General features: G+C 37.1%; 1 protein-coding gene across 1 annotated transcript in view; it reads left to right on the top strand.

Moving 5' to 3' along the window:
- The window catches only part of LOC148956016 (uncharacterized), a 109,402-nt gene extending 98,031 nt beyond the window's left edge, over positions 1-11,371 (top strand). The window contains exons 6-7 of the mRNA XM_089093602.1: positions 1,268-1,355; positions 11,134-11,371. Of these exons, the coding sequence (XP_088949728.1) occupies positions 1,268-1,355; positions 11,134-11,234 (189 nt within the window). The 3' untranslated portion in view covers positions 11,235-11,371. The remainder of the gene's footprint in view (positions 1-1,267; positions 1,356-11,133) is intronic.
- Positions 11,372-25,262: the final 13,891 nt, after the last annotated feature.

The following is a 25,262-nucleotide window of genomic DNA, read 5'->3' as shown; positions in this document are numbered from 1 at the left end:
TAATATATCAAAGAACTACTGTTGTAATTTGTTTGATTAAGGAATCAAACAGTGTGTAAGTAGAACCGCAATCGTTTGCTAAATGAAAAACTTATTAATTTTGTCATATATTCTGCAGAGTGTGATGGTTGGCAAATACACTCATTCAGGCGAAAATAAATAAATATAAAAATATAATTTAACATATAATATGATATAAAATATAATATACTATACAATATAACATATAATATATAATACAATAAATAATACAATATATAAATAAATAAAAATATATATTTTTCGTGGAAGCTAAATCCAATCGCATATTTCATAATACAGACTATACGAAAGCAAAAGCAAAAATACAAATTGGAGCAGATTTCTTATTAATTGGCTACCCTGCAATGATAGCTACCTTATGTTGTCCGCAAGCCCCTTGCTACGCCAGTGACAAAACCCCTAGATTGAGACCTCTAGTGTAGAAGTCAGCTTAGACTACCCTTTGAGAAGGCTATATTGGCCTTTCTTTAAACGTGACACTAGTTTGATCAGTAGTAGATATACGCATAAGAAATGTTTCATTTTATTTATTCTTCAAGTGACGAAAATTGTATTTGTGGAGCAAGATAGTCAGGAGTTGTGTAGTTTGGAGTAATTAAAAGGGGCGTAATTACTTAAAACTAAGAGCTTAGCAGTGGAATTATTTTTCCAGCTTTTTTTCAAGCACAAAAACTGCAAAATTATAAGAAAGCAATAATTGGCCATGTGGCTGCCTTCAACCCATCGCTTGCTTTACTCTGGCTCTGCCGCTAATCAAATCTTGAAACGTTTCGCATTTGCTACATAGGTCTGCGACCATATAAACAGACGCAATGTAGCCCCTGGGTTAGCATTTGTTTGATACAAAAATATATAACTATATCTAAAAAGTAATGATTAAACGTAAATATCCCAAATCAAACAGACAACAAGCTCTTGAAGTTCGCGCAAATTTTTAAGTGCCAAGCATAGCTAAATATTGAACTAAGAAAACAACAAGAAATTTACATGGATTACCAACCTCGTTAATTTCATCCAACAATTTTTAAGGAAATCCTGAACCTTGACAGCGAAATATCCTCTTTTAATTTAATATTTTATCGCGTGGCAAGAATGTCATCCAGTTGTTACCTCTAAATCGAGGTTCCACGTCAAGTGTCTTCTCATGTCCATGGATTTATATGACTTAGGTTTGAAAGCAATTTGCGGCACGAAAAATTTTAAATCTCTGATTTGTATTTGGCAGATGGCAACTTCCCATCAATTGGAAGGCATCCATGGAATGCACCAGCTGACGACAATCAACGCCTACGGACAGATGTCCCCACACTACGGTAATCTCTATCTTTCTTAAATATGAACTAATAAAGTGTTTTATAACCTCTCCTTGTCAGAGCTAAACCTCTGCAAGAGTTTTACCCCACAGACAAATGTAATATCAATACTCAGGTGACAAAAATACGGCACTGTAGCGAGCTCATTTATTTCGATACAATTGGTGTCATTGCATCGCGTCAAGTCTGCAGCCTCCGAACATTCCCTCGGAGAAAACTCGGATTATCTAGTCTCTACTGTCCATAGACAAGGTGGTCATCTAATTAATTGCATTTCTTCTGACTTTGAAAATTTAGATCTACAAACTTTTTAATTGGATAGCAATAGATCTAGCTTTTTGTTGTCCTTCTGGAGCTGATAACCTAATTCAACACATTATGAATAAATAGATGAATGGATTTTATTATCCGCTTTAAATATACAGTGGAATAGCACAAAGAAAACAAAATTAATAAAATATTTACCAAAGAAAGACCATAGGAAACACAAATATTTGAAGGCGTTATTTTTACCGCATCATGCAGAAGCTTCTAAATCTTTTTCTGCATATATGCATATGGATCTGTAATAAGATACTTTTCACTTATAACGGACTACTGCTCCAAGGTGTCAAACATAAATAAGCTTTAAAAGCGTCAAAATCTAATTGACTTTTTTCATTGGATAGCTGAAGACCCATTATTTATCATTGCCCTTCCAGAATGATGGCAGTGATGTAATTGATCAATTTTTCTTGATTATAAATTCTAAGAGATATACGTTATTCTATCAAATTGCTCAAGGACCCTTTAGAGTTTTTGGAGTTCCCGAGGTATTTTCTCCTAATTTAGAAGTCACCAAAGTATTAAGTATTGCTAAGGCTGCCTCTCTGGACTAATAACAGCTCACTATCCTCGCGGTATGAAATTGTTAGTCGAGTGTCCATGCTGCTGAAAAGAAATGAGAGATGCTAGAGGCAAATTATTGGTGAAAACACCTCTGGAATAGTCCATCACCTATAATATGTTTGTTCTTATATACAATTGACATTGTATGTATTTTTTTTCTTCTTGTCAGTTCTCCTTTGATTTGATTTTGTTTGTATTTGTCAGAATTTATTTGTTTCTTTCCATTTTCTTTCTTTATACTCCATCAGTGTTGTATTTTACATTTATGATGGGCAATAAATTTATGCATACATACATACATGCATTAATCCTCAATGCTTGATATCCAAAGATATTTTTTGAGAAATTAGGGAGCTTAAAGTTATTCATCCAGAAAGTGATACATCTTCTAAAGCAAAAGTAGGGATTCATTTCAGTTGTGGTTTTCATCCCGCAAACACATGGTTGAATAATTACTAAATTGTGTTATTTACGGCCATTACCCATTTCCCTGCGGGGGCCTTGTTGTCCCTGGAGGCATATCTGCTGGTCCTTTTGACTATTTTTAATATAATGGATATCTAAAATTTTAATCAAATATATTTGAAGGCTGAGGGAGAGGAGTCAGGTAGCAAACAGTACAAGGAAAGAGAGCTGGTTGTGTGCCATTTACATGTGATGACTTACAATCCTCATCCAACGGGTTGTGGGGATCATGTCATCACTGGGCACATATTCATCAAATCTTGTTACTATTTCAATCCAAATGGCTATTTGGTTCAAATGCTGAGGTTGTCTGGTTGCCCTCTAATTGAGGGCAATTAGAAAGGCACTACATAACTCCTAAAAAGGACACTACAGCTTGGAATTTCCCGTTCCGAGCGGTCCATTTCAGATGGGCCGATTTGACAACCTAGATGCACACAGGGTCTTTTTATTAACTCCAACATCTCTCTCAGTATTCCTTAAAGATTTAAATTAATACCCTTAGCCGTACTAAAGATATTACAGATATGAGATATACCATTTTAGCAACCTGGATTTACATAGTATCTTTTGATTTAGTTGAACATCCCTCTCAACATTCCCGTTCCTGAGATGCTGCACAAGCCTCCCATTTCCATTATGAAATAGTTAGTTAAATTTGTATCATACAAATTTATTTTTGCTAATTTGTATTATATAATACAAATTATTTGTATTATATTGCCATTATCCGATTGCTAATTTGTATTATATAATGCCATTATCCCAGGGCGAAGGGAGGTCATGTCATCCGTGAAAGCATATTTGTTGGTTCTTTTGACTTTTTTGAACAAACTTGATATCCCAAAATTTTGACCAGATGTCTTCGGAAGCTAAGAAGGAGGGAGTCAGGTAGCAAACAAGTGCAAGGAAGTGAATCTGGCTGCCTTTGAATCATCTTCAACAATTAATAATTAAATTAGAACTTCCAACTTTCAATCGAATGAACTCCCCCAAAGTTTTTACGAATGGTCCATCCATGTGAAGTGGCTCTGAGGAAAGAAAATAGTAAACAATCAATTGAAGACTTATGGTTCTTTACTACTGACAACATTAGAACTATGATCAAACTTATATATAAGCAATGGAAGGCTTGCGTGATTTACAGCCTTTACCCCAGAGGGTAGGGGGATGATACTATTTTCAGGGGTATATTTGTTAGAGTTTTCGACATCTCAAAATTTTCATTGAATGTCTCCGAGAGTTTAAGGAAGGTGTGAAGTTAAAAAAGGATCCTGAGGTTTTTTTTTCTCTTCAATCACTTTCAACTCTTAAAACGGAGTCTAGAACTTTCAATTTTAGATTGGATGAGTCACTCCAAAGTCTCTGCTACAATTCTTTCCATGCAAAGCAGCCTGGTCGAAAGAAAAAATTAAATAATGTAGCTGGTGCCATTGCGCCACCTTTTAAAAATTTTTTACACTTATTTTGTTTGAATTTTATTTGAATTATAAGTGAAAAGTTACTCTGATCTACGATGTTATTTGAGAGTTGTTTGGGCCTGTCCTCAGTCTGTGCCAAAGGTTTGATTTAACGTGAAAGGTTATTTTGACAAGTGGCTATTCTACGTGTTTTCTTATGATTTAACAAAACTGTTGTTCCTACTGCGTCATGTTTCTTTATTTATCTTTTTTTATGGCAAGCCTCTAACCTACAGTAATTTTGTAAAACAAAAAAATAAAATTCTTTATTAAAATAAAACCTGTCTTAAATTTTTTCAATATACGGCTCAATCAAAATAAGTACTGCCAAAACTGTAAAGCATAGCATATATTAACTACGTAACGTAACCTAACCTAGGTACCTCCCCCCCCCTAAACCCCAAAAAACAACAGTTTAAATATTGTTAAGAAATTAGTAAAACTAGGAGCTTTGGAATGCATGTTTTAGCAGCAAATGAACACTTGAGAAGGCAAGCAACCGTCAAGCTTACAATTTAACTAATAAGCTGCACTGGTAGGCTCGTTTGGGAATTGTCTATAGAAAGCAGGGCCGTATCCAGGATTTTTGTTCGGGGGGGGGGGCTACCCGATTTTTTCCCATGGACTTATTCTAACATCCTCGACCAACATTACGTTAGCTCGAGACCGTTAGTCCGCCCCTTGCGAACGAGGTCGCGTCCACTAGGCATACTTTCGTATCTTTAAGGTTTTTTTTTTTTTTTTTTTTTTTTTTTTTTTTTTTAGAAACGCAAAAACAAGACAAGTATTTACATACAGTTAAATCCTACAAGCTAATTTTTTTTTTTTTAGACAGCAAAAACAGAACGCAAAAAGAAGCCAAATAGTAGAAGCAGTCTATATATATATATATATATATTTTTTTTTTTAGCTAAAAGTACGGGCGAATATTTTTAGCTAAAAGTACAGGCGACGATTTTTCTTCCCTGCAAAAATGTCGATGACCTTGTCTGGGCAGATGTCAACGTCCCTATGGACTGCAAGGAGGGCTAAGCCACTCAATCGTTCTTCTCTTGTTGAATTTTTTAGCCAGGTTTTGAGCCTTCTGAGCGTTGAGAAACTTCTTTCCGGAGTAGCAGTGCTAACAGGTAACGTCGCAAGAACAGTCAGAAGAAGAAAAACATTTGGAAAAAAGGTGGCGTCGCATGCCTGAAGCGAAGACACAGCACAAGTAGGCCTCTCTGATACCGGAACATTCTCCCACTTGATGTGCCATAGCTCAATTTCTTGCTTCAGACAGTCTGGCTCGGGAAGAATATTGCCATACAATTCAACCAATGACTCCAAGTTTAATGCCTTCAGACTGACAGAGACAATTTTGGCAGGAGAAAGGATCTTGAGATTTAACAGAAGTCTTTGGTGAAGTACAAATTGTTGTTTCAGCTCGTAAGTTAAGTGGTCCATGAAAAGTATAAAGAGTGATGTTCTATAGTGGTTGAGAAGGTCTGGATCATGTGCATGCATACTCCGGCCACCTCTCGTCCTTGGACGAGTCATCTTCAGTCCTAAGTCGCTGGCAAAACGCTGAGCTTCGTCGAAAATAGACGTGAAAGCAGTAGGAGTATTTCCTCGCATTTCCTTTGTTTTTGAAAGAACAGATTCAATGTGCCTGCATGTAGCTGTCAAATCACAGTCAACTGACTGAAGAGTCTTGCACAGTGGAAGCGTAAGGCAGAAAATCTCTTTGACCACATGGAGACACACAACAAATTACGACTGGTTCATCGTGTCCAGCAACTGCGCCGCTTTTGTAGAAGTTTCTGCATTTCCTTTCTCGTCAAGAGCTTCCAGGGATCGCAGGATTGGTCGGTACAGCTCAAGAAAACACACGACTGAATCGAGGCGCTCCACCCATCTTGTTTCGCAGAGTCAATTTAAACTATGTCACCTTAAATGCGGTAGTATTTCATTGATCTTTTCTTTTAAATTATGTGTCCTGAGTGGGGAAGTACGGTAAAAACTGACGATTTGTGACAAGACACCAAGGAAATGCTTAAACGCCAGAATAGATCATACAGAAGAGATGACCAAGTTGAGACTGTGCCCACTACAATGGACGTAAAGCGCGTTCGGATACTTTTCACGTATAACAGCCTGGACACCCCTGATCTGCCCACTCATCGCTGCTTCATAGTCATATCCCTGACCACCCATCTTATTCAGACTAAGACCAAGGCTTTTGAGAAATCACAGGATTGATGAATCTAGACCTTGTCCAGTCAAATCAGAAACTGGGGTAAAACCAAGGAAGTCCTCATGCAGGCTCCCTTTGAATGTGTAGCGGATGCAAACAGACAGGTGCTCCTTGTTCAAAACGTCCGCCGTTTCATCGACAAGCACCGAAAAGCATGGACTTGCGTTTACTCTTTCCACAATAGACAGCTGAAGAAGCTCCCTGGATGCGGCAATAATACCATTCTGGATGATGGGAGAAAGATATGTGGCATTTCCAGCCGCAGAAAGAAGATGGTTCTTCAGAATATCGTCACCGTGTCTCGCCCTCGGCCGCAGTAGTGCTCGGAAGTTGCCATCATTGTGGGAAGGTTCTGGATCCGAGACTGAAATGGGGCTGGAATCGTTAGTACCACGAAGGGCAAGCTGTTGCCGCCCACAAAATATCACCGTCTCAACAATTGGTCGCAACTTCTGGCGATTTTCTTGAACCTGCGCTTTCCTTGCCGCGTCTAGTTGGTGCGCGATATTGTCCTGCCTTTTCTCCGAGACAGAAATGAATTTTTCAGCCGATACGATGCAGTTTCTAAGAAACTGTGCTTTTTGTTGAGCTGTGAAGCACTCTATCACATCTTTCCAGTTCCTGAATGGTTTGGTGACTAGATCCCCCAAGCACTGGTGGCAGCCATTTCCAGCTGTTTCTAATGAGAACGGAAAGCAAAATCTGCAAAAAGCAGCGTCCTCAGACGGAGAGTAGGACAACCAACTAAAACGAGCGAGCCAAGTTAACTGAAACTTCAGCTTCTGTTTTTCGGATACTGGAAAAATATAGGAGATATCTGGAGTCCAAGGGCTCTTCAGCAAACGTAGTTTAGAATTTACATCGAGACTGGATGATTTGTTGACAAAACGACCGATGTCATTTGCAAACAACGACAGAGACTGGGATGGCAAGTGCGTGTTGCGTCGTGGTTGGTTCCAGGGTCCGTGATTCAGAAGCTTCAACGATTGCTCCAGTGCCCTTCAGATCCACAGGTGTAGCTGAATGCTCCGCAGACGTACCGCTAACGCTACTGTCAGAAACATCCCTCGTCCGCTTGGGCACGAAAAATGACGTAATGTCACACTTCCTCTTCATGTTGAAAATCGTTCTTCTCTTATCGAAGTCCGAAATTGAACTGAACTGAACTGACACTCTTGCACTCTCATATAACATTTACCTTGAGCCCCCATTAATCCTAATTTACTATGCAAGGTCTGGCCTTGCATAATAAGGTGAACATGGGGTTACCTAATTGTGTAAGCTGATCACAACCTTTTACCCACAAAATTGCAATAGGATTTTTATATGCCACAAAATGCAAAAGGATAATAGCGCATATTAACCCTAATTTACTAGGCAAGGTCAGGTGAACATGGGGTTACCTACGGTTACCTAATTGCGTAAGCTGATAAGCACCGTTTACCCACAAAATACAATAGGATTTAGTGTGGGAGCATATTTTTTTCTGGTAAAGTTTTGTCTTTACAGGTATTTTTTAGACTAATTTCCGACTCGGTCAAAAATTTCAAACTGGGTACCCCCCCCCCTGGATACGGCCTTGATAGAAAGTCATTAATTTCCCAGGAAAAGTATTTTTTTTTTGAATAATTATATACTTTATTTCTGCTCGTTTTTTAATTGAGATTTTTTTTTGGAAAAACTAAATTTCTGGAAAAAATGTTTCTAATTAATTTTTATTGCTTTTTTCTTTGCCGTTTTATTTTTTTTATTGGTTAAGTAAGAATATTTGTACAGTTTTTCTTCACATTAAATAAGATAAGATCCGGACTTGTTGTTTATTTTTGGACAAAATTTTACAACAAACCTCAATAATAGTTGCACTACAGAATTTTGGATTGATCGACAGGGACAAGGAAAATAAAAGGAATGAAAATCTGCATAATTGTTGGCTTTCTGTAGGGCTGAAGCAGTACTGAGCCTTTCATGTGAAAACCTTGGATGTGGACGAATTTTGATTGAGAATTTCAATGTAAACATCTCATTGTATAGAATTTGTTTCAGTTTTTTACTTATATAAATACATTTTGAGCTCAATTACTAAAAAGTATACTGACTTGTTGTCTAAAAAATAAAAATAGGGCGTCAAGAATCAATACAACCTGAATTGTGTCTAGTTGAGAATCTATTGGCTCTGAAACTGTAATTGAAATGTCTTTGTGGCCGAAAATTTTAATTAGATCAACATAAAAAAAGGACATTATACAAATCCTCGAGTAGTGCTTCGAAGTGAGTGGCATCGTTTTGAAGTATTTTTGGTAATTTTGACAAATGCTGAAACTCTGAATATTCTTTTCTGCTTGATTTTTACTTATAAAACATAAGTTTTCCCAAAAAGGCCAATATTATTTATGTAATTCAATCAAAAAATTGTTGTCACCTTGAAGGTGCAAATTAACTTTATTAAACTTACCAAAGATATCAGTTAAGCAATAAATATCTTTTTTACAGTTGGTCAAATTTTTTTTTAATTTCCGATCCTTTCTTGCGCAATCTCCCACGCAGATTAAGAACTAGCTAAAAAAAACAACTGCAAAGTAAGAGCCCTAGTGACAGCCAACGAACTTCAGTGTGCAGATGTCACAAAGTAAAGACTTTAGTGTATTCCTCCCTTTGCTGAGCAAATAACTGAAAGTTCAAAGAATTGCTTCAAATATTGTTGACATTATATATAACATATTGCAAAGACTGGTTTATTCTAGGACTAAAATTTTTGCTGCTAAATGCTGTCTATTAATCCCGCAATGAATGGGTAGTGCATCAGGTAGTTATTACTTTAATTAAGTTGTAAAACCCCGATGACGACCAGCCATTGATGGTACACTATCAGTCGTAACAGAAATAATTTTCTTCCATGGAATATCTTACTCAGGAAAAAAGAAGTCCCACGGCCTGTATAATCAATTCTTCCCTGGCATCATCTTCTAAATATGTAACAAAAAGCAGCTCTTGGCCCATGTTTTCAGCTTTACTGTATCGGAAATTCAAAACTTGAATGTTAGACTTGTACGCCCGAACTGTTTAACTTGCACGAACTTGTCGATGCTTACTGACTCGCCAAGTTTTTTATCTTGTAAAAATTCTGCACGCTTATTGGCTTGATAGTCATTGTTATAACAAGTTGTACCGAGAGGTGGTCGACTTCCCACCATCTGGTGTATATCTTGGAACGACACCTGTGCCGCAGAGCTCCACCACACTTGACACAGTACCGCTACACTTGCTACATTTACACCATACTTGGCACAGTTCAGCCCCGCTTGACACAGTTAAGCCATGCCTGATACTACTGGTACGTGCTACCTGGCACGCATGATTTCTGAGACTCGGTCACCTTTTGGTTGGTACACGTAACACAACTTATACAGCATCTTGAAAGTATCGCATATGATTTTGGGCTGAATAAAAGGGTCGACTTTCAAATCTTGTCGACCCTAAAAACCAGTTTTCACTTATGTCGATCCCCTGGGAAAGGAATATAAACCCCAAGGAATAGATATCTACAACTTTGGGAATCCCTTTTTTAAACAAATTATAGCCTATATATGTCTAAAACGACTCTCAAATTAACATCGTTCTATATAATATTAAATAAAAAACAAGTTTTTTTTTAACTGAAAGTAAGGAGCGACATTAAAACTTAAAACGAACAGAAATTATTCGGTATGTGAAAGGGGCTGTCCCTTCCTCGACGCCCCGCACTTTACGCTAAAGCTTTTTTTTATTATTTTAAAACGTAAAGTTGTGAGAGAGTCAAACTTTAGCGTAAAGAGCAGGGCGTTGAGGAGGAGACAGCCCTTTTCATATGCAGAATAATTTCTGTTCGTTTTAAGTTTTAATCTCGCTTTTTACTTTCAGTTAAAAAAAACTTGTTTTTTTATTTAACTTCTCAACGTTTTTGAATTAATGCAGGTTTTGAATTGTTTGCATTTTAATTTTACTTTCTTTCAACTAATAATAACCTTATAATGAACTAAATTTGATTTTTGTTCCAGTTATTCAAGTATGACCCCTGAATCACAAAGGCTGTTTAATTAGAGTAATTACCTCTTTTAAAAATAAAAAAAAACTTTAGCGTAAGAGCGAGCTATTGAGGAGAAGCAATCCCCCTCAAATACATAATATTTTCTGTTCGTATCAAGTTTATTACCGCGTATTAAGCTGCTTGACCTAAACTTAAATGCTAAGATTGGCCGAAAAATAACACAACTAAATTATTGTCTATATCGGCCATTATTTAACAAAATTCGAACTTTAGCGTAAAGAGCGAGATATTAACGAGGGGACGAACTCCCTCATACACGTAATATGAGGGGATTCATCCTCTCGTAAATAGTTCACTTTTTACGCTAAAGTTCGAATTTTGTTCCAATTGTTTAAGAATGACCACTGATTCACAAAGGCCGTTTAATTAGAATATATAGCTCTTTTGAAGTTACTAAAAATACCTTAGCGTAAAGAGCGAGGTATTGAGGAGGGGATGAACTCCCTTATATACATAATATTTTTTGTTCGTTTTAAGTTTTACTGTTGCTCCTTACTTTCAGTTGAAAAAAACTTGTATTTTTATTTAATTCCTGATTGTTTTTTAAACAATGCTGGAAAATGCTGCAGCCCCTTCATGGAAATTCTCTTCCCCCATGAAGAATTCCTCCACAATAGTCACAAAGTTATTTTGGTAAAATATTTTCAGGCTCAACTTCTGCTTGCTCGTTTGGTGCCCCTTATCATTGTAGAAGAAGCGATGAGTGCCAGGGAATAATACCTTACTATCATCAAGGCAGTGCTAACTAAGTAGCCAACTAACTCAGAACCAAGGGAAAGTGCAAAAAGTTGCGTTTTTATTCAATTTCATTCTTTTTATTTTCGATTTTAAACGAAACTATTAATTATTAAACATTTCATAGCTTCAACGTGTTATGTCAAGACTATATAACCAGTGAAAAAACCTCGTAGCTGTGCTTTAATAGATTACTAGGAAAATAAACCCCAGTGACGACGAGTTGTAACTGGGACGACGAGTAAAATGTTTCTGTGGATATTTTCTGCGGCGACGAGTAAGACTTAAGAACGTTCTTAAGAGAGGAAAGTCCTCTGGTGTACCTATTATAATAATTTGCGGAACCTGATTCCGTCATCACGGCAGCTGTGCTGCTCTGGTCTGACGAATTTGTCGTTGAACCGCAGAAGACGAATTCCAGTATATATGTATACATCTTAAAAAAAAACAAATACAAAAAAAACTCAAAAAAATTAAAAAATTCAGTAAAAGATAAAAGATAATTGTTGAAGACAAATTTGATTTTTTAGTTTTTAAGTAAAGGAATAAAACTTGTACTCGACATTTCGATTTCAGCTTTTATGGCAAACGAGACCGTTTGCCATAAACAAAAATATAAAAGTTTTTACTTTTATAACTTTAATAAATCAAATAATATTAACATTTTGATTGCTAAATATCAGTGTATATATATTAAACTGACAATGCACATTCATTTGGATTTTTTTCAGTAAAGTACAAATTATTTTCTGGCCTTGGGAAGGCATAGGGGTTTTGAGCCCAAATTATGTTAATTTATGCTCTTTTTGAGTTTGACTCGGCTCATTCAGTTCATTTATTGTAATTTCTGTTCGTTTTGGGTTTCATTTATTCATCGATGTTGATTTCTGGTAGTTTCACGCTTGGTAGATTATTTGATTTTATTTTTGCTCATTTTTTGTTTAATGGAGTTCTTTACTTTTCTTTGAAAAGCTTATTTTGTGAAAAAGTTTTTTTTATTAATTCCTGTTAGTTTTATGTTGACATAGTCTTTTCAGGGAAAAAGAAAATAATACTTTAAATCTTTTTGTTTTTTTAAGAATTTATACTTGGCCTGCTATTAAGTATGCTGGAGAAATATTTTCAGCAATTTTTAACAATATACACCCTTTTAAAAATCTGGACACAAACAGTAGTGTTTAATTTAGTTTCATACCTCCTCTAGTTGACCTGAAATGGAAAACTTGATACCATTTGCAAGAAAATCTTTTTACTTTCTTTGATAGCTTGCATACACTTACGCTTTTTTGATTTGGTTAAATTGTAATAGCAGAAGTAGCCCCGAAAGTTTAAACATAATACCCTCAGTCGTTCTTGGTATACTGCTGAGATACCTTATTGGGAATTAGCATTAACTCAGTTTATTTTGATTTAATCTTTAGGCATCATTTAGTTTTTAAACATAAAGGCAAATGGAAGGGTGGGGGTGGGAGGGGGATTAGTTTCCCTCCAATCACTTTCGACTATTAAAAAGAGAATCAGCTCTTTCTGTTTTCAATCGCATGAGCCCTTTTCAAAGTTCCTATGACAACTCTTTCGATACGAAGTGCCCTGGTCTAAAAAAAAACAAAAAAAAAAAAAAAAAACATAATACCCAAATCTATCTTTACTATAAAAATGACCAGCCTTCCAATAACTTTCGACTATTCAAAAGGGCACAAGGCCTTTCGATTTCCAATCGGATGAGTCCTTTTTGATATTCTACGACAACGCTTTCTATAAACACCTTATATGCCCCCAGGGAATAAATTACAGTCCTCAGGGCTGTGAGGGCTGTTGTCATCCTCTAAGACCTAATTTCCAGAACTTTCAACTACGTTAAACAAAATGGCTATCTCAAAATTTTCATTGGATGTGTCTGGGAAAATGGTTGGCGTGAGAGGGGCGATAGTCACTCTTCCATCACTTTCAACAATCAAAAAAGGCACTAGCCCTTTCAATTTCCAATCAAATGAGCCCTTTTGAAGTTTCTATGACAAGTCTTTCAATAAAAACCTTATATGCCCCCAAGGCATAACTTACAACCCTCGCCCTGAGGGTCGGAGGGGGAGGTGTCATCCTCAAAGACTTAATTTCCGGAACTTTCTGCAACGTTGAACAAGACGGCTATCTGAGAATTTTGATTGGATGTGTTTGGGCAATCACTTTCGACTATTAAAAAGAGAATCAGCTCTTTCTGTTTTCAATCTCATGAGCCCTTTTCAAAGTTCCTATGACAACTTCTTCGATACGAAGTGCTCTGGTCTAAACAAAAACAACAACAAAAAAATAACACATTATACCCACATCGATCTTTACTATAAAAATGTCCAGCCTTCCAATAACTTTCGACTATTCAAAATGGCACAAGGCCTTTCAATTTCCAATCGGATGAGTCCTTTTTGATATTCTACGACAACGCTTTCTATAAACACCTTATATGCCCCCAGGGAATAAATTACAATCTTTACCCTCAGGGCTGTGAGGATTGTTATCATCCTCTAAGACCTAATTTCCAGATCTTTCAACTACGTTAAACAAAATGGCTATCTCAAAATTTTGATTGGATGTGTCTGGGAAAATGGTCGGCGCGAGAGGGGCGTTAGTCGCTCTCCCATGACTTTCAACTATTAAAAAAGGCACTAGCCCTTTCAATTTCCAATCAAATGAGCCCTTTTGAAGTTTCTACGACAAGTCTTTCAATAAAAACCTTACATGCCCCCAGGGCATAACTTACACCCCCCGCCCTGAGGGCTGGGGGGGGGATGTCTTCCTCAAAGACCTAAATTCCGGAACTTTCTGCAACGTTGAACAAGACGGCTATCTGAGAATTTTGATTGGATGTGTTTGGGGATATGGTGGGCGTAAGAGGGGGGTTAGTTACCCTCCAATCACTTCAACTATTAAAAAGGGTACTAGCCCTCTCAATTTCCAATTGAATGAGCCTCTTTTGAAGTTTTTACGAAACTCTTATCTATAAAAGCCTTATATGCCCCCAGGGCATAACTTACAACCTTTGCCCTGGGGGCTCTGGGGGGTTTGTCCTCCCTAAATACATAATTTCCAGAATTTTCAACTACGTTGAACAAAATGGCTATCTCTAAACTTTGATTGAATGTGTTTGGTGAAATGGTGAGCGTGAGAGGGGGGTTAATTACTCTCCACTCACTTTCGACTATTAAAAAGGGCAATTTCAATTTCCAATCAAATGATCCCTTTTTGAAATTTCTAAACAACTTTCTATATAAACCTTATATGCCCCCAGAGCATAACTTACAACCCTTGCACTGAGGGCTCTGATGGGGTTATCATCCTAAAGGACCTAATTTCCAGAGCTTTCGACTACGTTGAACAAAATGAATATCTCAAATTGTTATTGGATGTGTTTGAGGAAATGGTGGGCGTGACAGGGGGTTAGTTGCCCTTCAATAACTCTCGGCTATTAAAAGGGCACTAGCCCTTTCAATTTCTAATTAAATGAGCCCTTTTTGAAGTTTCTACAACATCGCTTTCTATAAAAAACCTTATATACCCCCAGGGCATAACTTACCACCCTTGCCCTGAGGGCTGTGGGGGTGGAGGTGTTGTCATCCTTGAATACCTAGTTTCCAAAACTTTCAACTACGTTGAATAAAATGAATATCATAAATTTTGATTGGATGTGTTTGGGGAAAAGGTGGGCGAGAGAGGGGGGTTAGTTGCCCTCAAATAACTTTCGAGACTATTAAAAAGGACACTAGTCCTTTGAATTTCCAATCGAATGAGCCCTTCTTCGAGTTTCTACGACAAATATTTCCATAAAAAGTTATATGCCCCCATGGCATAACTTATAACTCTTGCCCTGAAGACAGTGGGGGGAGTGTTCTAATCAAAGGTATAATTTCCTGAACTTTAAACTTCATGGGAAAAAAATGGCTATCTCAAAATTTTGATCGGATGTTTTTGGGGAAATGGTGGGCGTGGAAGGATTGTTAGTTGCCTTCCAATCACTTCCGACTATTAAAAAGGGCACTAGCCATTTCAATTTCCAATCGATTGAGCCCTTTTTGAAGTTTCTACGACAACGCGTTCTATAAAAACCTTATATGCCAACAGGGCATAACTTAAAACCCTTGCCCTGAGGGCTGTGGGGGGGGGGGGTTGTCATCCTCAAAGACCTAATTTACAGAACTTTTCACTACATTGAACAAAATATCTTAAAATTTTGATTGGATGTGTTTGGGGAAAAGGTGGGCGTGAGATGTGTTTGGGGAAAAGGTGGGCGTGAGAGGGGGGTTAGTTGCCCTCCAATTACTTTTGACTATGATAAAAGGCACTAGCCCTTTGAATATCCAATCGAATGAGGCTTTTTGAAGTTTCTACGACAACGCCTTCTATAAAAATCTTATATGCCCCCAGGGCATAACTTAAAACCCTTGCCCTGAGGGCTGTGGGGGAGTGTCTTCCTCAAAAACATAATTTATATCTTGAAATCAACTGCACTGAACAAAATGGCTATCTCAAAATTTTGATTGGATGTGTTTTGGAAAATGGTGGGCTGGGAAGAGGTGTTAGTTGCCTTCCAGTCACTTTCGACTATTAAAAAGGGCACAAGCCACTCCGATATCCAATTGAATGAGCCTTTTTCAAAGTTTCTACGACAACTTCCTCGATACGAAGTGCCCTGGACTAAGGGGAAAAAAATAATAAATAATACATTGTGCCAACATCGTTCTTATGTGCCCCCAGGGCATAACTTACAACCTTTGCCCTGAGGGTTGTGGGGGAGTGACCTCCTCAAAAACATGTTTTCTATCAAGGAATCAACTATGCTGAACAAAATGGCTATCTCAAAATTTTGATTTGATGTGTTTTGGGAAATGGTGGGCGTGGAAGGGGTGTTACTTGCCTTTCAATCACTTTCGACTATTAAAAAGCGCACAAGCCACTCGAATTTCCAATTGAATGAGCCCTTTTCGAAGTTTCTACGACAACTTCTTCGATACGAAGAGCCCTGGTCTAAATGATAAAAATAATAAATAATACATTGTGCAGAAATCGTTCTTATATGCCCCCAGGGCATAACTTTAAACCCTTACCCTGAGGGTTGTGGGGAAGTGTTCCCTAAAAAATATATTTTCTATCTGGAAATCAAATACACTGAAAACAATGGCTATTTCAAGATTTTTTTTGGATGTGTTTGGGGGAATGATGGGCGTGGGGGGGGGGGCTTGTTGCCCTCCAATCACTTTAGACTATTAAAAAGGGCACTAGGCACTCCAATTTCCAATCGAATGAGCCTTTTTCGAAGTTTCTATGACAACTCCTTCGATACGAAGTGCCCTGGTCTAACACAATAAATAAATAATACATTGTGTCAACATCGTTCTTTACTTAGGCAGCGCTATTGCGCTGCCTATGATATAACCAGTGAAAAAACGTCGCATCTGCGCTTTAATGGATAGACAAGCTTACTGGGGAAATAAGCCCCAGTGAACCAGTCATGAAGCAGACAAATATTATCATATAATAATTCCAAAGCCACACCATAGTCACCCCTGTTGGTAAGAAAGAAGATTTTAGACCTATGGATTATATGGTTTTTTCCAGAGGCGAATATCCAGCATTTTTATTGCGGGGAGGGGGGCAAGAGGGGTGCATATCCGGATAGTCAAGGGGCATAGGATATATAGTAATTTTTTTCGCCACAAAATTTGGGGGCAACTCGCCTCCCTTGTCCCCCCCCCAACACACCCCTGGGGTTTTCCTTAACTTCTTCGTTTACAGAGACAGAAAACTGACATTGCAAGAAATTAGTTCGAAATTTCAGATTAACCCTAATTTGCTGCTAATTACTGTCTGTAACTGCTATATCTTTGCAATTTTTTGCTAGATTCATTGGTTAGGAAAACTGCTGTTTAAGCTTCCACCGTTTTTGTTTTCAAAAGGATTCGATACTGGCACTGTAACGTCCAATTCCGATTTTATCCACAACTATGTAGCTCGGGGAAAGATAAAGCTAAATAAATACGGTAACACGCGTACAAAATACACGCTAGTTGCAATTCAACAACTAGGTTTATTGAATATTATCTGAGACAACGTTCTACCATCGCCTTAGTATTGTGCCTTCCATGTTTTATTTTTCTCCGGTGGATTTGTATGGAAGGGTGGTCATAAAAATTTTTGAGGGGGCTCATTTGATCTGAAATCGTGGTGCTAGTACTCTTTTTTCAGAACGAAAAGTAGCTAAGGGGTGGCTACCCCCCTACTGTGCTCTTTGTGCTTCCTATTCCCCAATAACCCATGTAATATCAGACCTAAATTTTGAGATGGCCATCTTGCTGAAAATGGTAGAACAGTCCAGTAAACATATCCTAGCGAAGTTTTTGTTCCTAATGAGTTTGATGCTTACGGTCCTAGGTTCTACCAAAACCGTGTTCCTTAAGAACCAATATTTAAAACTTAAGAAAGTAATTTCACCCAGAAATTTTACTTACTTATGTTTAACTCCTCCCCCGCCAGTTGGTGCGAAAGGTGATAATGGTGCCTTTCACAACGACCTCTGACGAGCGGCCACAAGTGAAGGAAAGATGTACCCGCTAATGTAGCCTTTCCAAAAGGTGTGAATGCTAAGCGATGGACATGGGCTAGATTGGTATAACATGTGAAAATGAAAAAAAAATTATTGTTGGTATGTGTGTAGCGCATGCTTACCGGTAGGGAAACAGTCTAACCATTCACGGCTTTATGCGTCCCTGAATAAGTTCTAAGGCGAGAGAGGAATTTGGAACAATTTTTGGAGGTGCCCACCTACCCAGAGTCTCAGGCAAGTGGCCCAAAACTTGAAAAATTTGTGAAAAAGTTGAAATTTGCTCAGAATGATTGACTGAGCTGAGGCATTGAATAGATACTATTTGGAAGATGAAGATGGCTTTAAACGATTGTTTGACTGTCATTCCAAGTAAATTAATGGTCCTGTGTCAATTCTAGATTCTTGTTCAACCTTGCTAAGACCATAGGCGGGCGTGCCTTGTTTGGTTCTCATTCCAGGCAATCTAACGGTCCTATGTCAATTCTAAATTCCTGGTCAACCTGCCTGAGACTCTAGGCAGGCGTGCCTTTCCAAAAAACTAACACACAAGTATTTGTCCAATAAGAGAGTCATACTTATTCCCGCCATTTAAACATTTGCCTCTCTATTGCTTGGACTATCTGTCTTGGCTTTTTCTACAATTAGCCATGTCTTGATGCCTACTGCAAAATACTTGATTTTCAATTCAAATTGAATTTCATTTTCAATTCAGATTTCAATTCAAATTTCAATTGATTTTCAATGCTTTTTTTTCACGTATAAAGCTTCTCGTAATCCTATCAGACCAGTGGATATCCAGAATAAGCCGGACGCAACTATTTTAAACCTTGCATTCGTTTTCAGACTGTTTTGTCAATGACCATGTCTCACATCCATATATTAGTACATGGGTTGGCAACCTTTTGTTGCAAAAGGGCCAAATTTTATGTGGGGATATTATTCGGGGTGCACTTAGGTCAGATGTCATTACACTGCAATGTAGTATTGTAGGTATGCCATAATGATTATAGTATATCTACAATATTTATGTACAAAAGCGTTTACAAAACGTATTAAAATTGAAACGTTCAATGTATATTTTTACGACTTTTTTTGTATTTAATACAATTAATGAGATTTTTGTTGTTGCATTTGACTTACAAGTTTTTTTACATTAGCTTGTATTTTTAAACAGTTCGTGGTAACGAACTGTAAGTAAGGAGCGATGCGGCTCAATAGTAACCGAAACTATAAGAAACAGAGTCTTGATAACAATAGATACCGCAAAAGAATCGAATGTTGATGCTTATGCAGAATATGTAAAATTGATCAAATTTAATGGTACCCATCAAAAGTTGAGAGCCTGAGAAAATTTGCCCAGTTTTAGAAATAGGCGGGAAACCATCCAGAAACATCAAGTGATCTTAATGAAAATCACTCCAGATCAGAGAATTCAGCATACCAGAGTACCCTACTGTAGAGGTCTCCAGCTCTTATGTACAAAAATGTGGAATTTTGCATTTTTTTTTTACCAGATGAAAGATCACGGATGCGTGTTTATTTGTTGTTTTTTCCCTGAAGTGATCACATGGGGGGGGGGGAGCGTTGGGAATCGGGGTTGGGTTACGTGGGAGGAACTTTCCATGGAGGAATTTTTCTTGGAGAAAGGGACTTTTCCAAGGAGGGGAAGCCGGAATTCTCAGCACTCTTTAAAAAACGATCAGAAATTAAATAAAAAACAAAAAAGTTTTTACTCAACTGAAAGTAAGGAGCAGCATTAAATCTTAAAGCGAAAAGAAATTATTACGTATATGAGCCCCTGGTCAATACCTCGCTCTTTACACTAATTTTTTTTTGTACTTTTAAAAGCTTTTTATTCAAATTAAAAAGCCTTTCTGATTCAGGAGTCATCAAACAGTTCGTGGTAACGAACTGTAAGTAAGGAGCGACCCGGCTCAATGGTAACCGAAACTCTAGAAAACGGGATTTTGATACCAAAAGATACATCAAAAGAATCAGATTTTAATGCTGAGTTTAAATATATAAGTTTCATCGAGTTTAGTCTTACCCATCAAAAGTTGAGCGCCTGAGAAAATTTGGCTGATTTTCGAAAAAAGGGGGAAAAACCCTCTAAAAGTTATAGAACCTTAATGAAAATCACACCATCATATTCAGCGTATCAGAGAACCCTACTGTAGAGGTTTCAAGCTCCTATCTACGAAAATGTGGAATTTTGCATTTTTTGCCAGAAGAAAGATCACGGATTCGTGTTTATTTGTTGTTTTTTCCCTCAGGGATGATCGTATCGACCCAGTGGTCCTAGAATATCGGGGGTGGGCTCAAAAGAACGGAAGTTGAAAGTTCTAGTGCACTTTTTAAGTGACCAAAAAAATGGAGGGCAACTAGGCCCCCTCCAACGCACATTTTTTTCCCAAAGTAACCCGATCAAAATTTTTAGATAGCCATTTTGTTCAGCATGGTCGAAAATGTGATAACTTTGTATTTTAGGATGACTTTATTCCCCGAAGTCCCCGGAGGTAGGGCTGAAAGTTATGAACTTTACCCAATGTTAACATATGATATTGGTTATTGGGAAGTATTAAATAATAAAAAACAAGTTTTTTTTAACTGAAAGTAAGGAACGACGTTAAAACTTAAGACGAACAGAAATTATTCCGTATATGAAAGGGGCTGTCCCCTCCTCAACGCTTCGCTCTTTGCGCTAAAGTTTTTTATTAAAAAATAATAGAGTTGTGAGAAAGTCAAACTTTAACGTAAAGAGCGAGGTGTTGAGGAGGGGACAGCCCCTTTCATATACGGAATGATTCCTGCTCGTTTTAAGTTTTAATGTCGCTCCTGTCCTTCAGTTTAAATAAACTTGTTTTTTTTTATTTAACTTTCTGATTTTTTTAAATTAATGTAGATTTTTATTTTGGCTAACCCTACACGAATAATTAAAAAATAATTTGAATGTTAATTTTACTTTTATTTGGTTAAATGGCTTTCTCGAAACTTGTTTAATTTTATTTATGAATGTTTTTATTAGTAATAAATATACGTAACTTACTAATTAACTTACGTAACGAACTTTTCTATATTCATATATCTTTAATACGTATATTAGGGGGTTCTTTAATACGTATATTAGGGGGATACCTTGCTCTTTAAGCTAAATTTCGAATTTTTTTCCAATTCTTTGAAAATGACCGCTTAATCACAAAGGCCGTTAATTGGAATAAATAGCTCTTATGAAAGTACTAAAAAATCTTTGGCTTAAAGAGCGAGGTATTGACTAGGGGGTGAACCCAATCATACACGTAATATTTTCTGTTCGTTTTAAGTTTTGATGTTATGTGGGAGGATCTTTCCATGAAGGAAGTTTCATGGGAGAAAGGACATTGCTATGAAGATTTCCAGATTTCCCAGCATTCTTAAAAAAAAGACCAGAAATTAAATAAAAACAAATTTTTTCAACTGAAAGTAATGAGCAACACCACGAATCAAAGCGAACAGAAAATATTATGTATATGATTGGGTTCACCCCCTAGTCCATACCTCACTTTTTAGTACTTTCTAAAAGCCAAAGATGTTTTAATACTTTCATAAGAGCTATTTATTCTAATTAACGGCCTTTGCGATTAAGAGGTCACTTTTAAAGAATTGGAACAAAATTCGAACTTTAGCTTAAAGAGCAAGGTATTGGCTAGGAGGCGAACTCCCTAATATACGTATTAAGAATATATGAATATAGAAGTTCGTTACGTAAGTTAATTCGTAAATTACGAATATTTAATGCTAATAAAAACGTTCGTAAATAAAATTAAGCAAGTTTCGAGAAAGCCATTTAACTGAATAAAAGTAAAATTAATATGAAAATTTTGTTGTAATTATTCATGTACGGTGAGCCAAAATCAAAACCTGTATTAATTCAAAAACGCTCAAAAATTAAATAAAAAAAAAGTTATTTTTAACTGAAAGTAAGGAACGACCTTAAAACTTAAAACGAACAGAAATTATTCCGTATATGAAAGGAGCTGTCCCCTCCTCAACGCCTCGCTCTTTACGCTAAAGTTTTTTATCGTTTTTAAAATAAAGTTGTAAGACAGAGTCAAAGTTTAGCGTAAAGAGCGAGTCGCTCTTTCAGGAGTCATTCTTAAAGAATTGGGACAAAAATCAAACTTTAGCGTATTGACGCATGCCTTATGCCTTAACGTTCCTAATGCCTTAACATCTAAATACATCTGGCATATAAATTTGTTTTTTGCTTGTAAACCGGCATTGAGAAGCTACAAATTTGTTTCTCTAAATAAAAAATCGTTGAAGTACTGATCCTAGGCTTAGCCTTCCAAAAACTTTTTAAACTGTCTGCGAGTAAGCTCAGCTTTTCTTTTAAAATTAATAGCAGATGTAATGGTATCCTTTATTTCTCTCCGCGACAACACCTTGGAACACAATACTTCTTGATGGGCAATACAGTGAAATGAATATAGAACATCAGGCTCAGACTCTAGAAGTTTGCTGTTGACTCTCCCAAGAACAACTTTACTATTACCGCTCATGTTTTTTTTGCCATCCGTAGTGATGCTGATTAATTTATCTCAGCTCAATCTGCATGAAACCAGATCTTGTTTCAAGTTGTGAAATAGCCCCCCCCCTCTTTGTAGTTCAATTAAGACCGTATATTTTAAATAGCTCCTCATAGAAATGGAAGTTTTTATCAACCCCTTATACGAATATTAGAAATTGTGCTGTATCCCACCCGTCCGTACTTTCGCCCTTTGCAAGAGAGAAGTACATAAAAGACTGCACTTTGTCACTAAGTTGTTCACCCAAGTTAGCACCCAAGTCTTCGGTGCGGCAGGTGCAAGCTCTATCAGCGATGTTAATGAATCCAAAAATATTTTCCTGTTCTGGGCATACTTCCTTCGCAATAGCTGAGACACTCTTTGACAAGCTTGCTGTCGGTAAATGGGTGATCATGCTTTGATGAGTGAAGATCTCCAGTTAATGATTTTATTATTCCGAAATTCCTCTCCAAGATAGTCAAATTAGTTTTGTGCTCAGTGGCATAATGTCGCTTTAAGTTCTTTTCCTTTACTATAGAAATACTCTATTGACAGATTAAATACAAAGGCTTTTCTTTAACTTCAATAAAAAAATATAAATTTGTCCCTGCTTCATTAAAATTACGTCTTTCGTCAACGATCGTTCTTTTTTTAGAAGCCGTCTTGGGTGTATAAATCTGCAAAAATTAGAATAAAATATAGGTCTATGTATTTCCGTTTGTTTTTACAGAGCCTAGCAGCCAGTTTATCCCTACCTCTTTGGTATTGCTCCAGGTCTGAGGGATTCTCTTGTTGTTTGCTATAGCAAAGTAGTTGATGCAGGCAAAGTCACATACAAAGGTAATTGTAGTTACAAGTAGTTAGGGTTTCAGTCGCAATCAGTCACAGTCACAATTATTTACAGTTGCATGTAGTCACAAATTCAAACAGTTAAAAGTAGTCTCGTACTGAAAATGTCACAGTAGCAGTAGTACTAATTGCATAAGTAGTAGTTGTAGTAGCCGTCAAAGGTTCAATTTATTGGTTTAAGCTGTTCCTCAGATATTGTTCATATGCCCTTTTGACAGCTTGCATTTTGACTTTGTTCAATATACACTGCAATATCCCCTAATAGTTTCGCCTTAATGCACTTAGTATTCCCACATATATTGAAGATAGGTCATTTTAACATCCATATTTAGTTATAAATTCGTCTCAACAGGTCCTGAAGTTTCAACTTAATACCTTTATCTGTTCCTAAGATGTTGTAATATGCCCTTATGACAAAGTTGGATGGACATAGTGTTTTGTTATTTAGTTCAACACCCCCCGTAATATGCTCTGATTTCGATTTTGTAGATGGGTGTCATCTGGTACATACTGGAATATGTCCCAGTGTGTACCATTTTTCCTGTCCCACTATATACCAGATGACACCTATCTACAAAACCAAGCGTTATTTCTTTTTCGGAATATTTTTCCACAAGATGGCCGCATAACATGACCAGACAATTTGACTTTCATATGGTACCACAAGCACTAAATTCTACTAAAATAAAAAAAAAATAAGCAAAGAAAATCTAACGGCAAAATGTTTTTTCGGGGGTATTTCCCAAACTTTGAGGTAGGTTACTCAAAAACAAAAATTGTAACATACCAAAATAAATGGTCTGGGTGGCTGAACATAAAACTAACTATGCTAGACGGTGTTTACGGATTTTTCCGAGAATAGAATAGAATAATAACAGAATGTAAGTTATTTGCGCTAAAAGCCCACAGGTCATGGCAATAAATATAAACAAAGAACAATTACAAAGAAATTACACAAATCCTAACATTATCCTACAGAAATGTACTTCTATGATTCATCGTGAGACGAAGGAATCGTGCCAAGCTTCTGATACCTATAAAACATTCATCCGCACACACTCTCACCAACCACTCAAAGTCATAATCCCCCCTACCAAACACTTCAAGTTTCCAATCACTCAGCTCCTCACATTCACAAATCAAGCGATATGCACTCTCATCTAAACCTCCACACATCGTATACAAATAAGGACCAGCCTTTGACCTTTCCCTCCCGATAAACTTTTTTCTCTGGCCCAGTGGAAAACTATGAGCCCTCATTTCAATTGATGATTTTTATTCAAACCAACCTTAAAAAATAAAACTTCACACCAAATCTCCTTCGACCGACAATGAAGACCCAGTGAACGCTGGCAAACACAATTCGAAAGCGAACGCTGGGCCTACCATGCCTGTATTTCTTGGTCATGTAAAATCCTTTTAACTAATCTACTTACTTGGTCCCCTATATCCTCAAGCCCTAAACAATCCCCAACATATCTAATACACTCTTAATTTGGTACGACCACCCCTTACCTGAGCTGCCCTTCAACATTTCTAAATAAGATGCATTGCGCTAAAAGCCCATAGGTCATGGCAATAAATATAAACAAAGAACAATTACAAAGAAATTACACAAATCCTAACATTATCCTACAGAAATGTACTTCTATGACGAAGGAATCGTGCCAAGCTTCTGATACCTATAAAACATTCATCCGCACACACACTCACCAACCACTCAAAATCATAATCCCCCCTACCAAACACTTCAAGTTTCCAATCACTCAGCTCCTCACATTCACAAATCAAGCGATATGCACTCTCATCTAAACCTCCACACATCGTATGCAAATAAGGACCAGCCTTTGACCTTTCCCTCCCGATAAACTTTTTTCTCTGGCCCAGTGGAAAATTACGAGCCCTCATTTCAATTGATGATTTTTCCCTATCACCCTGTCACCCAACCACCACTGCTATTTTGGCGTCTGCCCCCCTGGAAAATTTTCTGCCCTGGAATATATATATATATATATATATATATATATATATATATATATATATATATATATATATAT

The sequence above is a fragment of the Artemia sp. Qi Xiang Cuo genome, chromosome 1 (genome assembly GCF_049724085.1).
Source record: "Artemia sp. Qi Xiang Cuo chromosome 1, ASM4972408v1, whole genome shotgun sequence".
Lineage (NCBI taxonomy): Eukaryota > Metazoa > Arthropoda > Branchiopoda > Anostraca > Artemiidae > Artemia > Artemia sp. Qi Xiang Cuo.
This window is presented reverse-complemented; position numbering and strand designations above follow the sequence as displayed.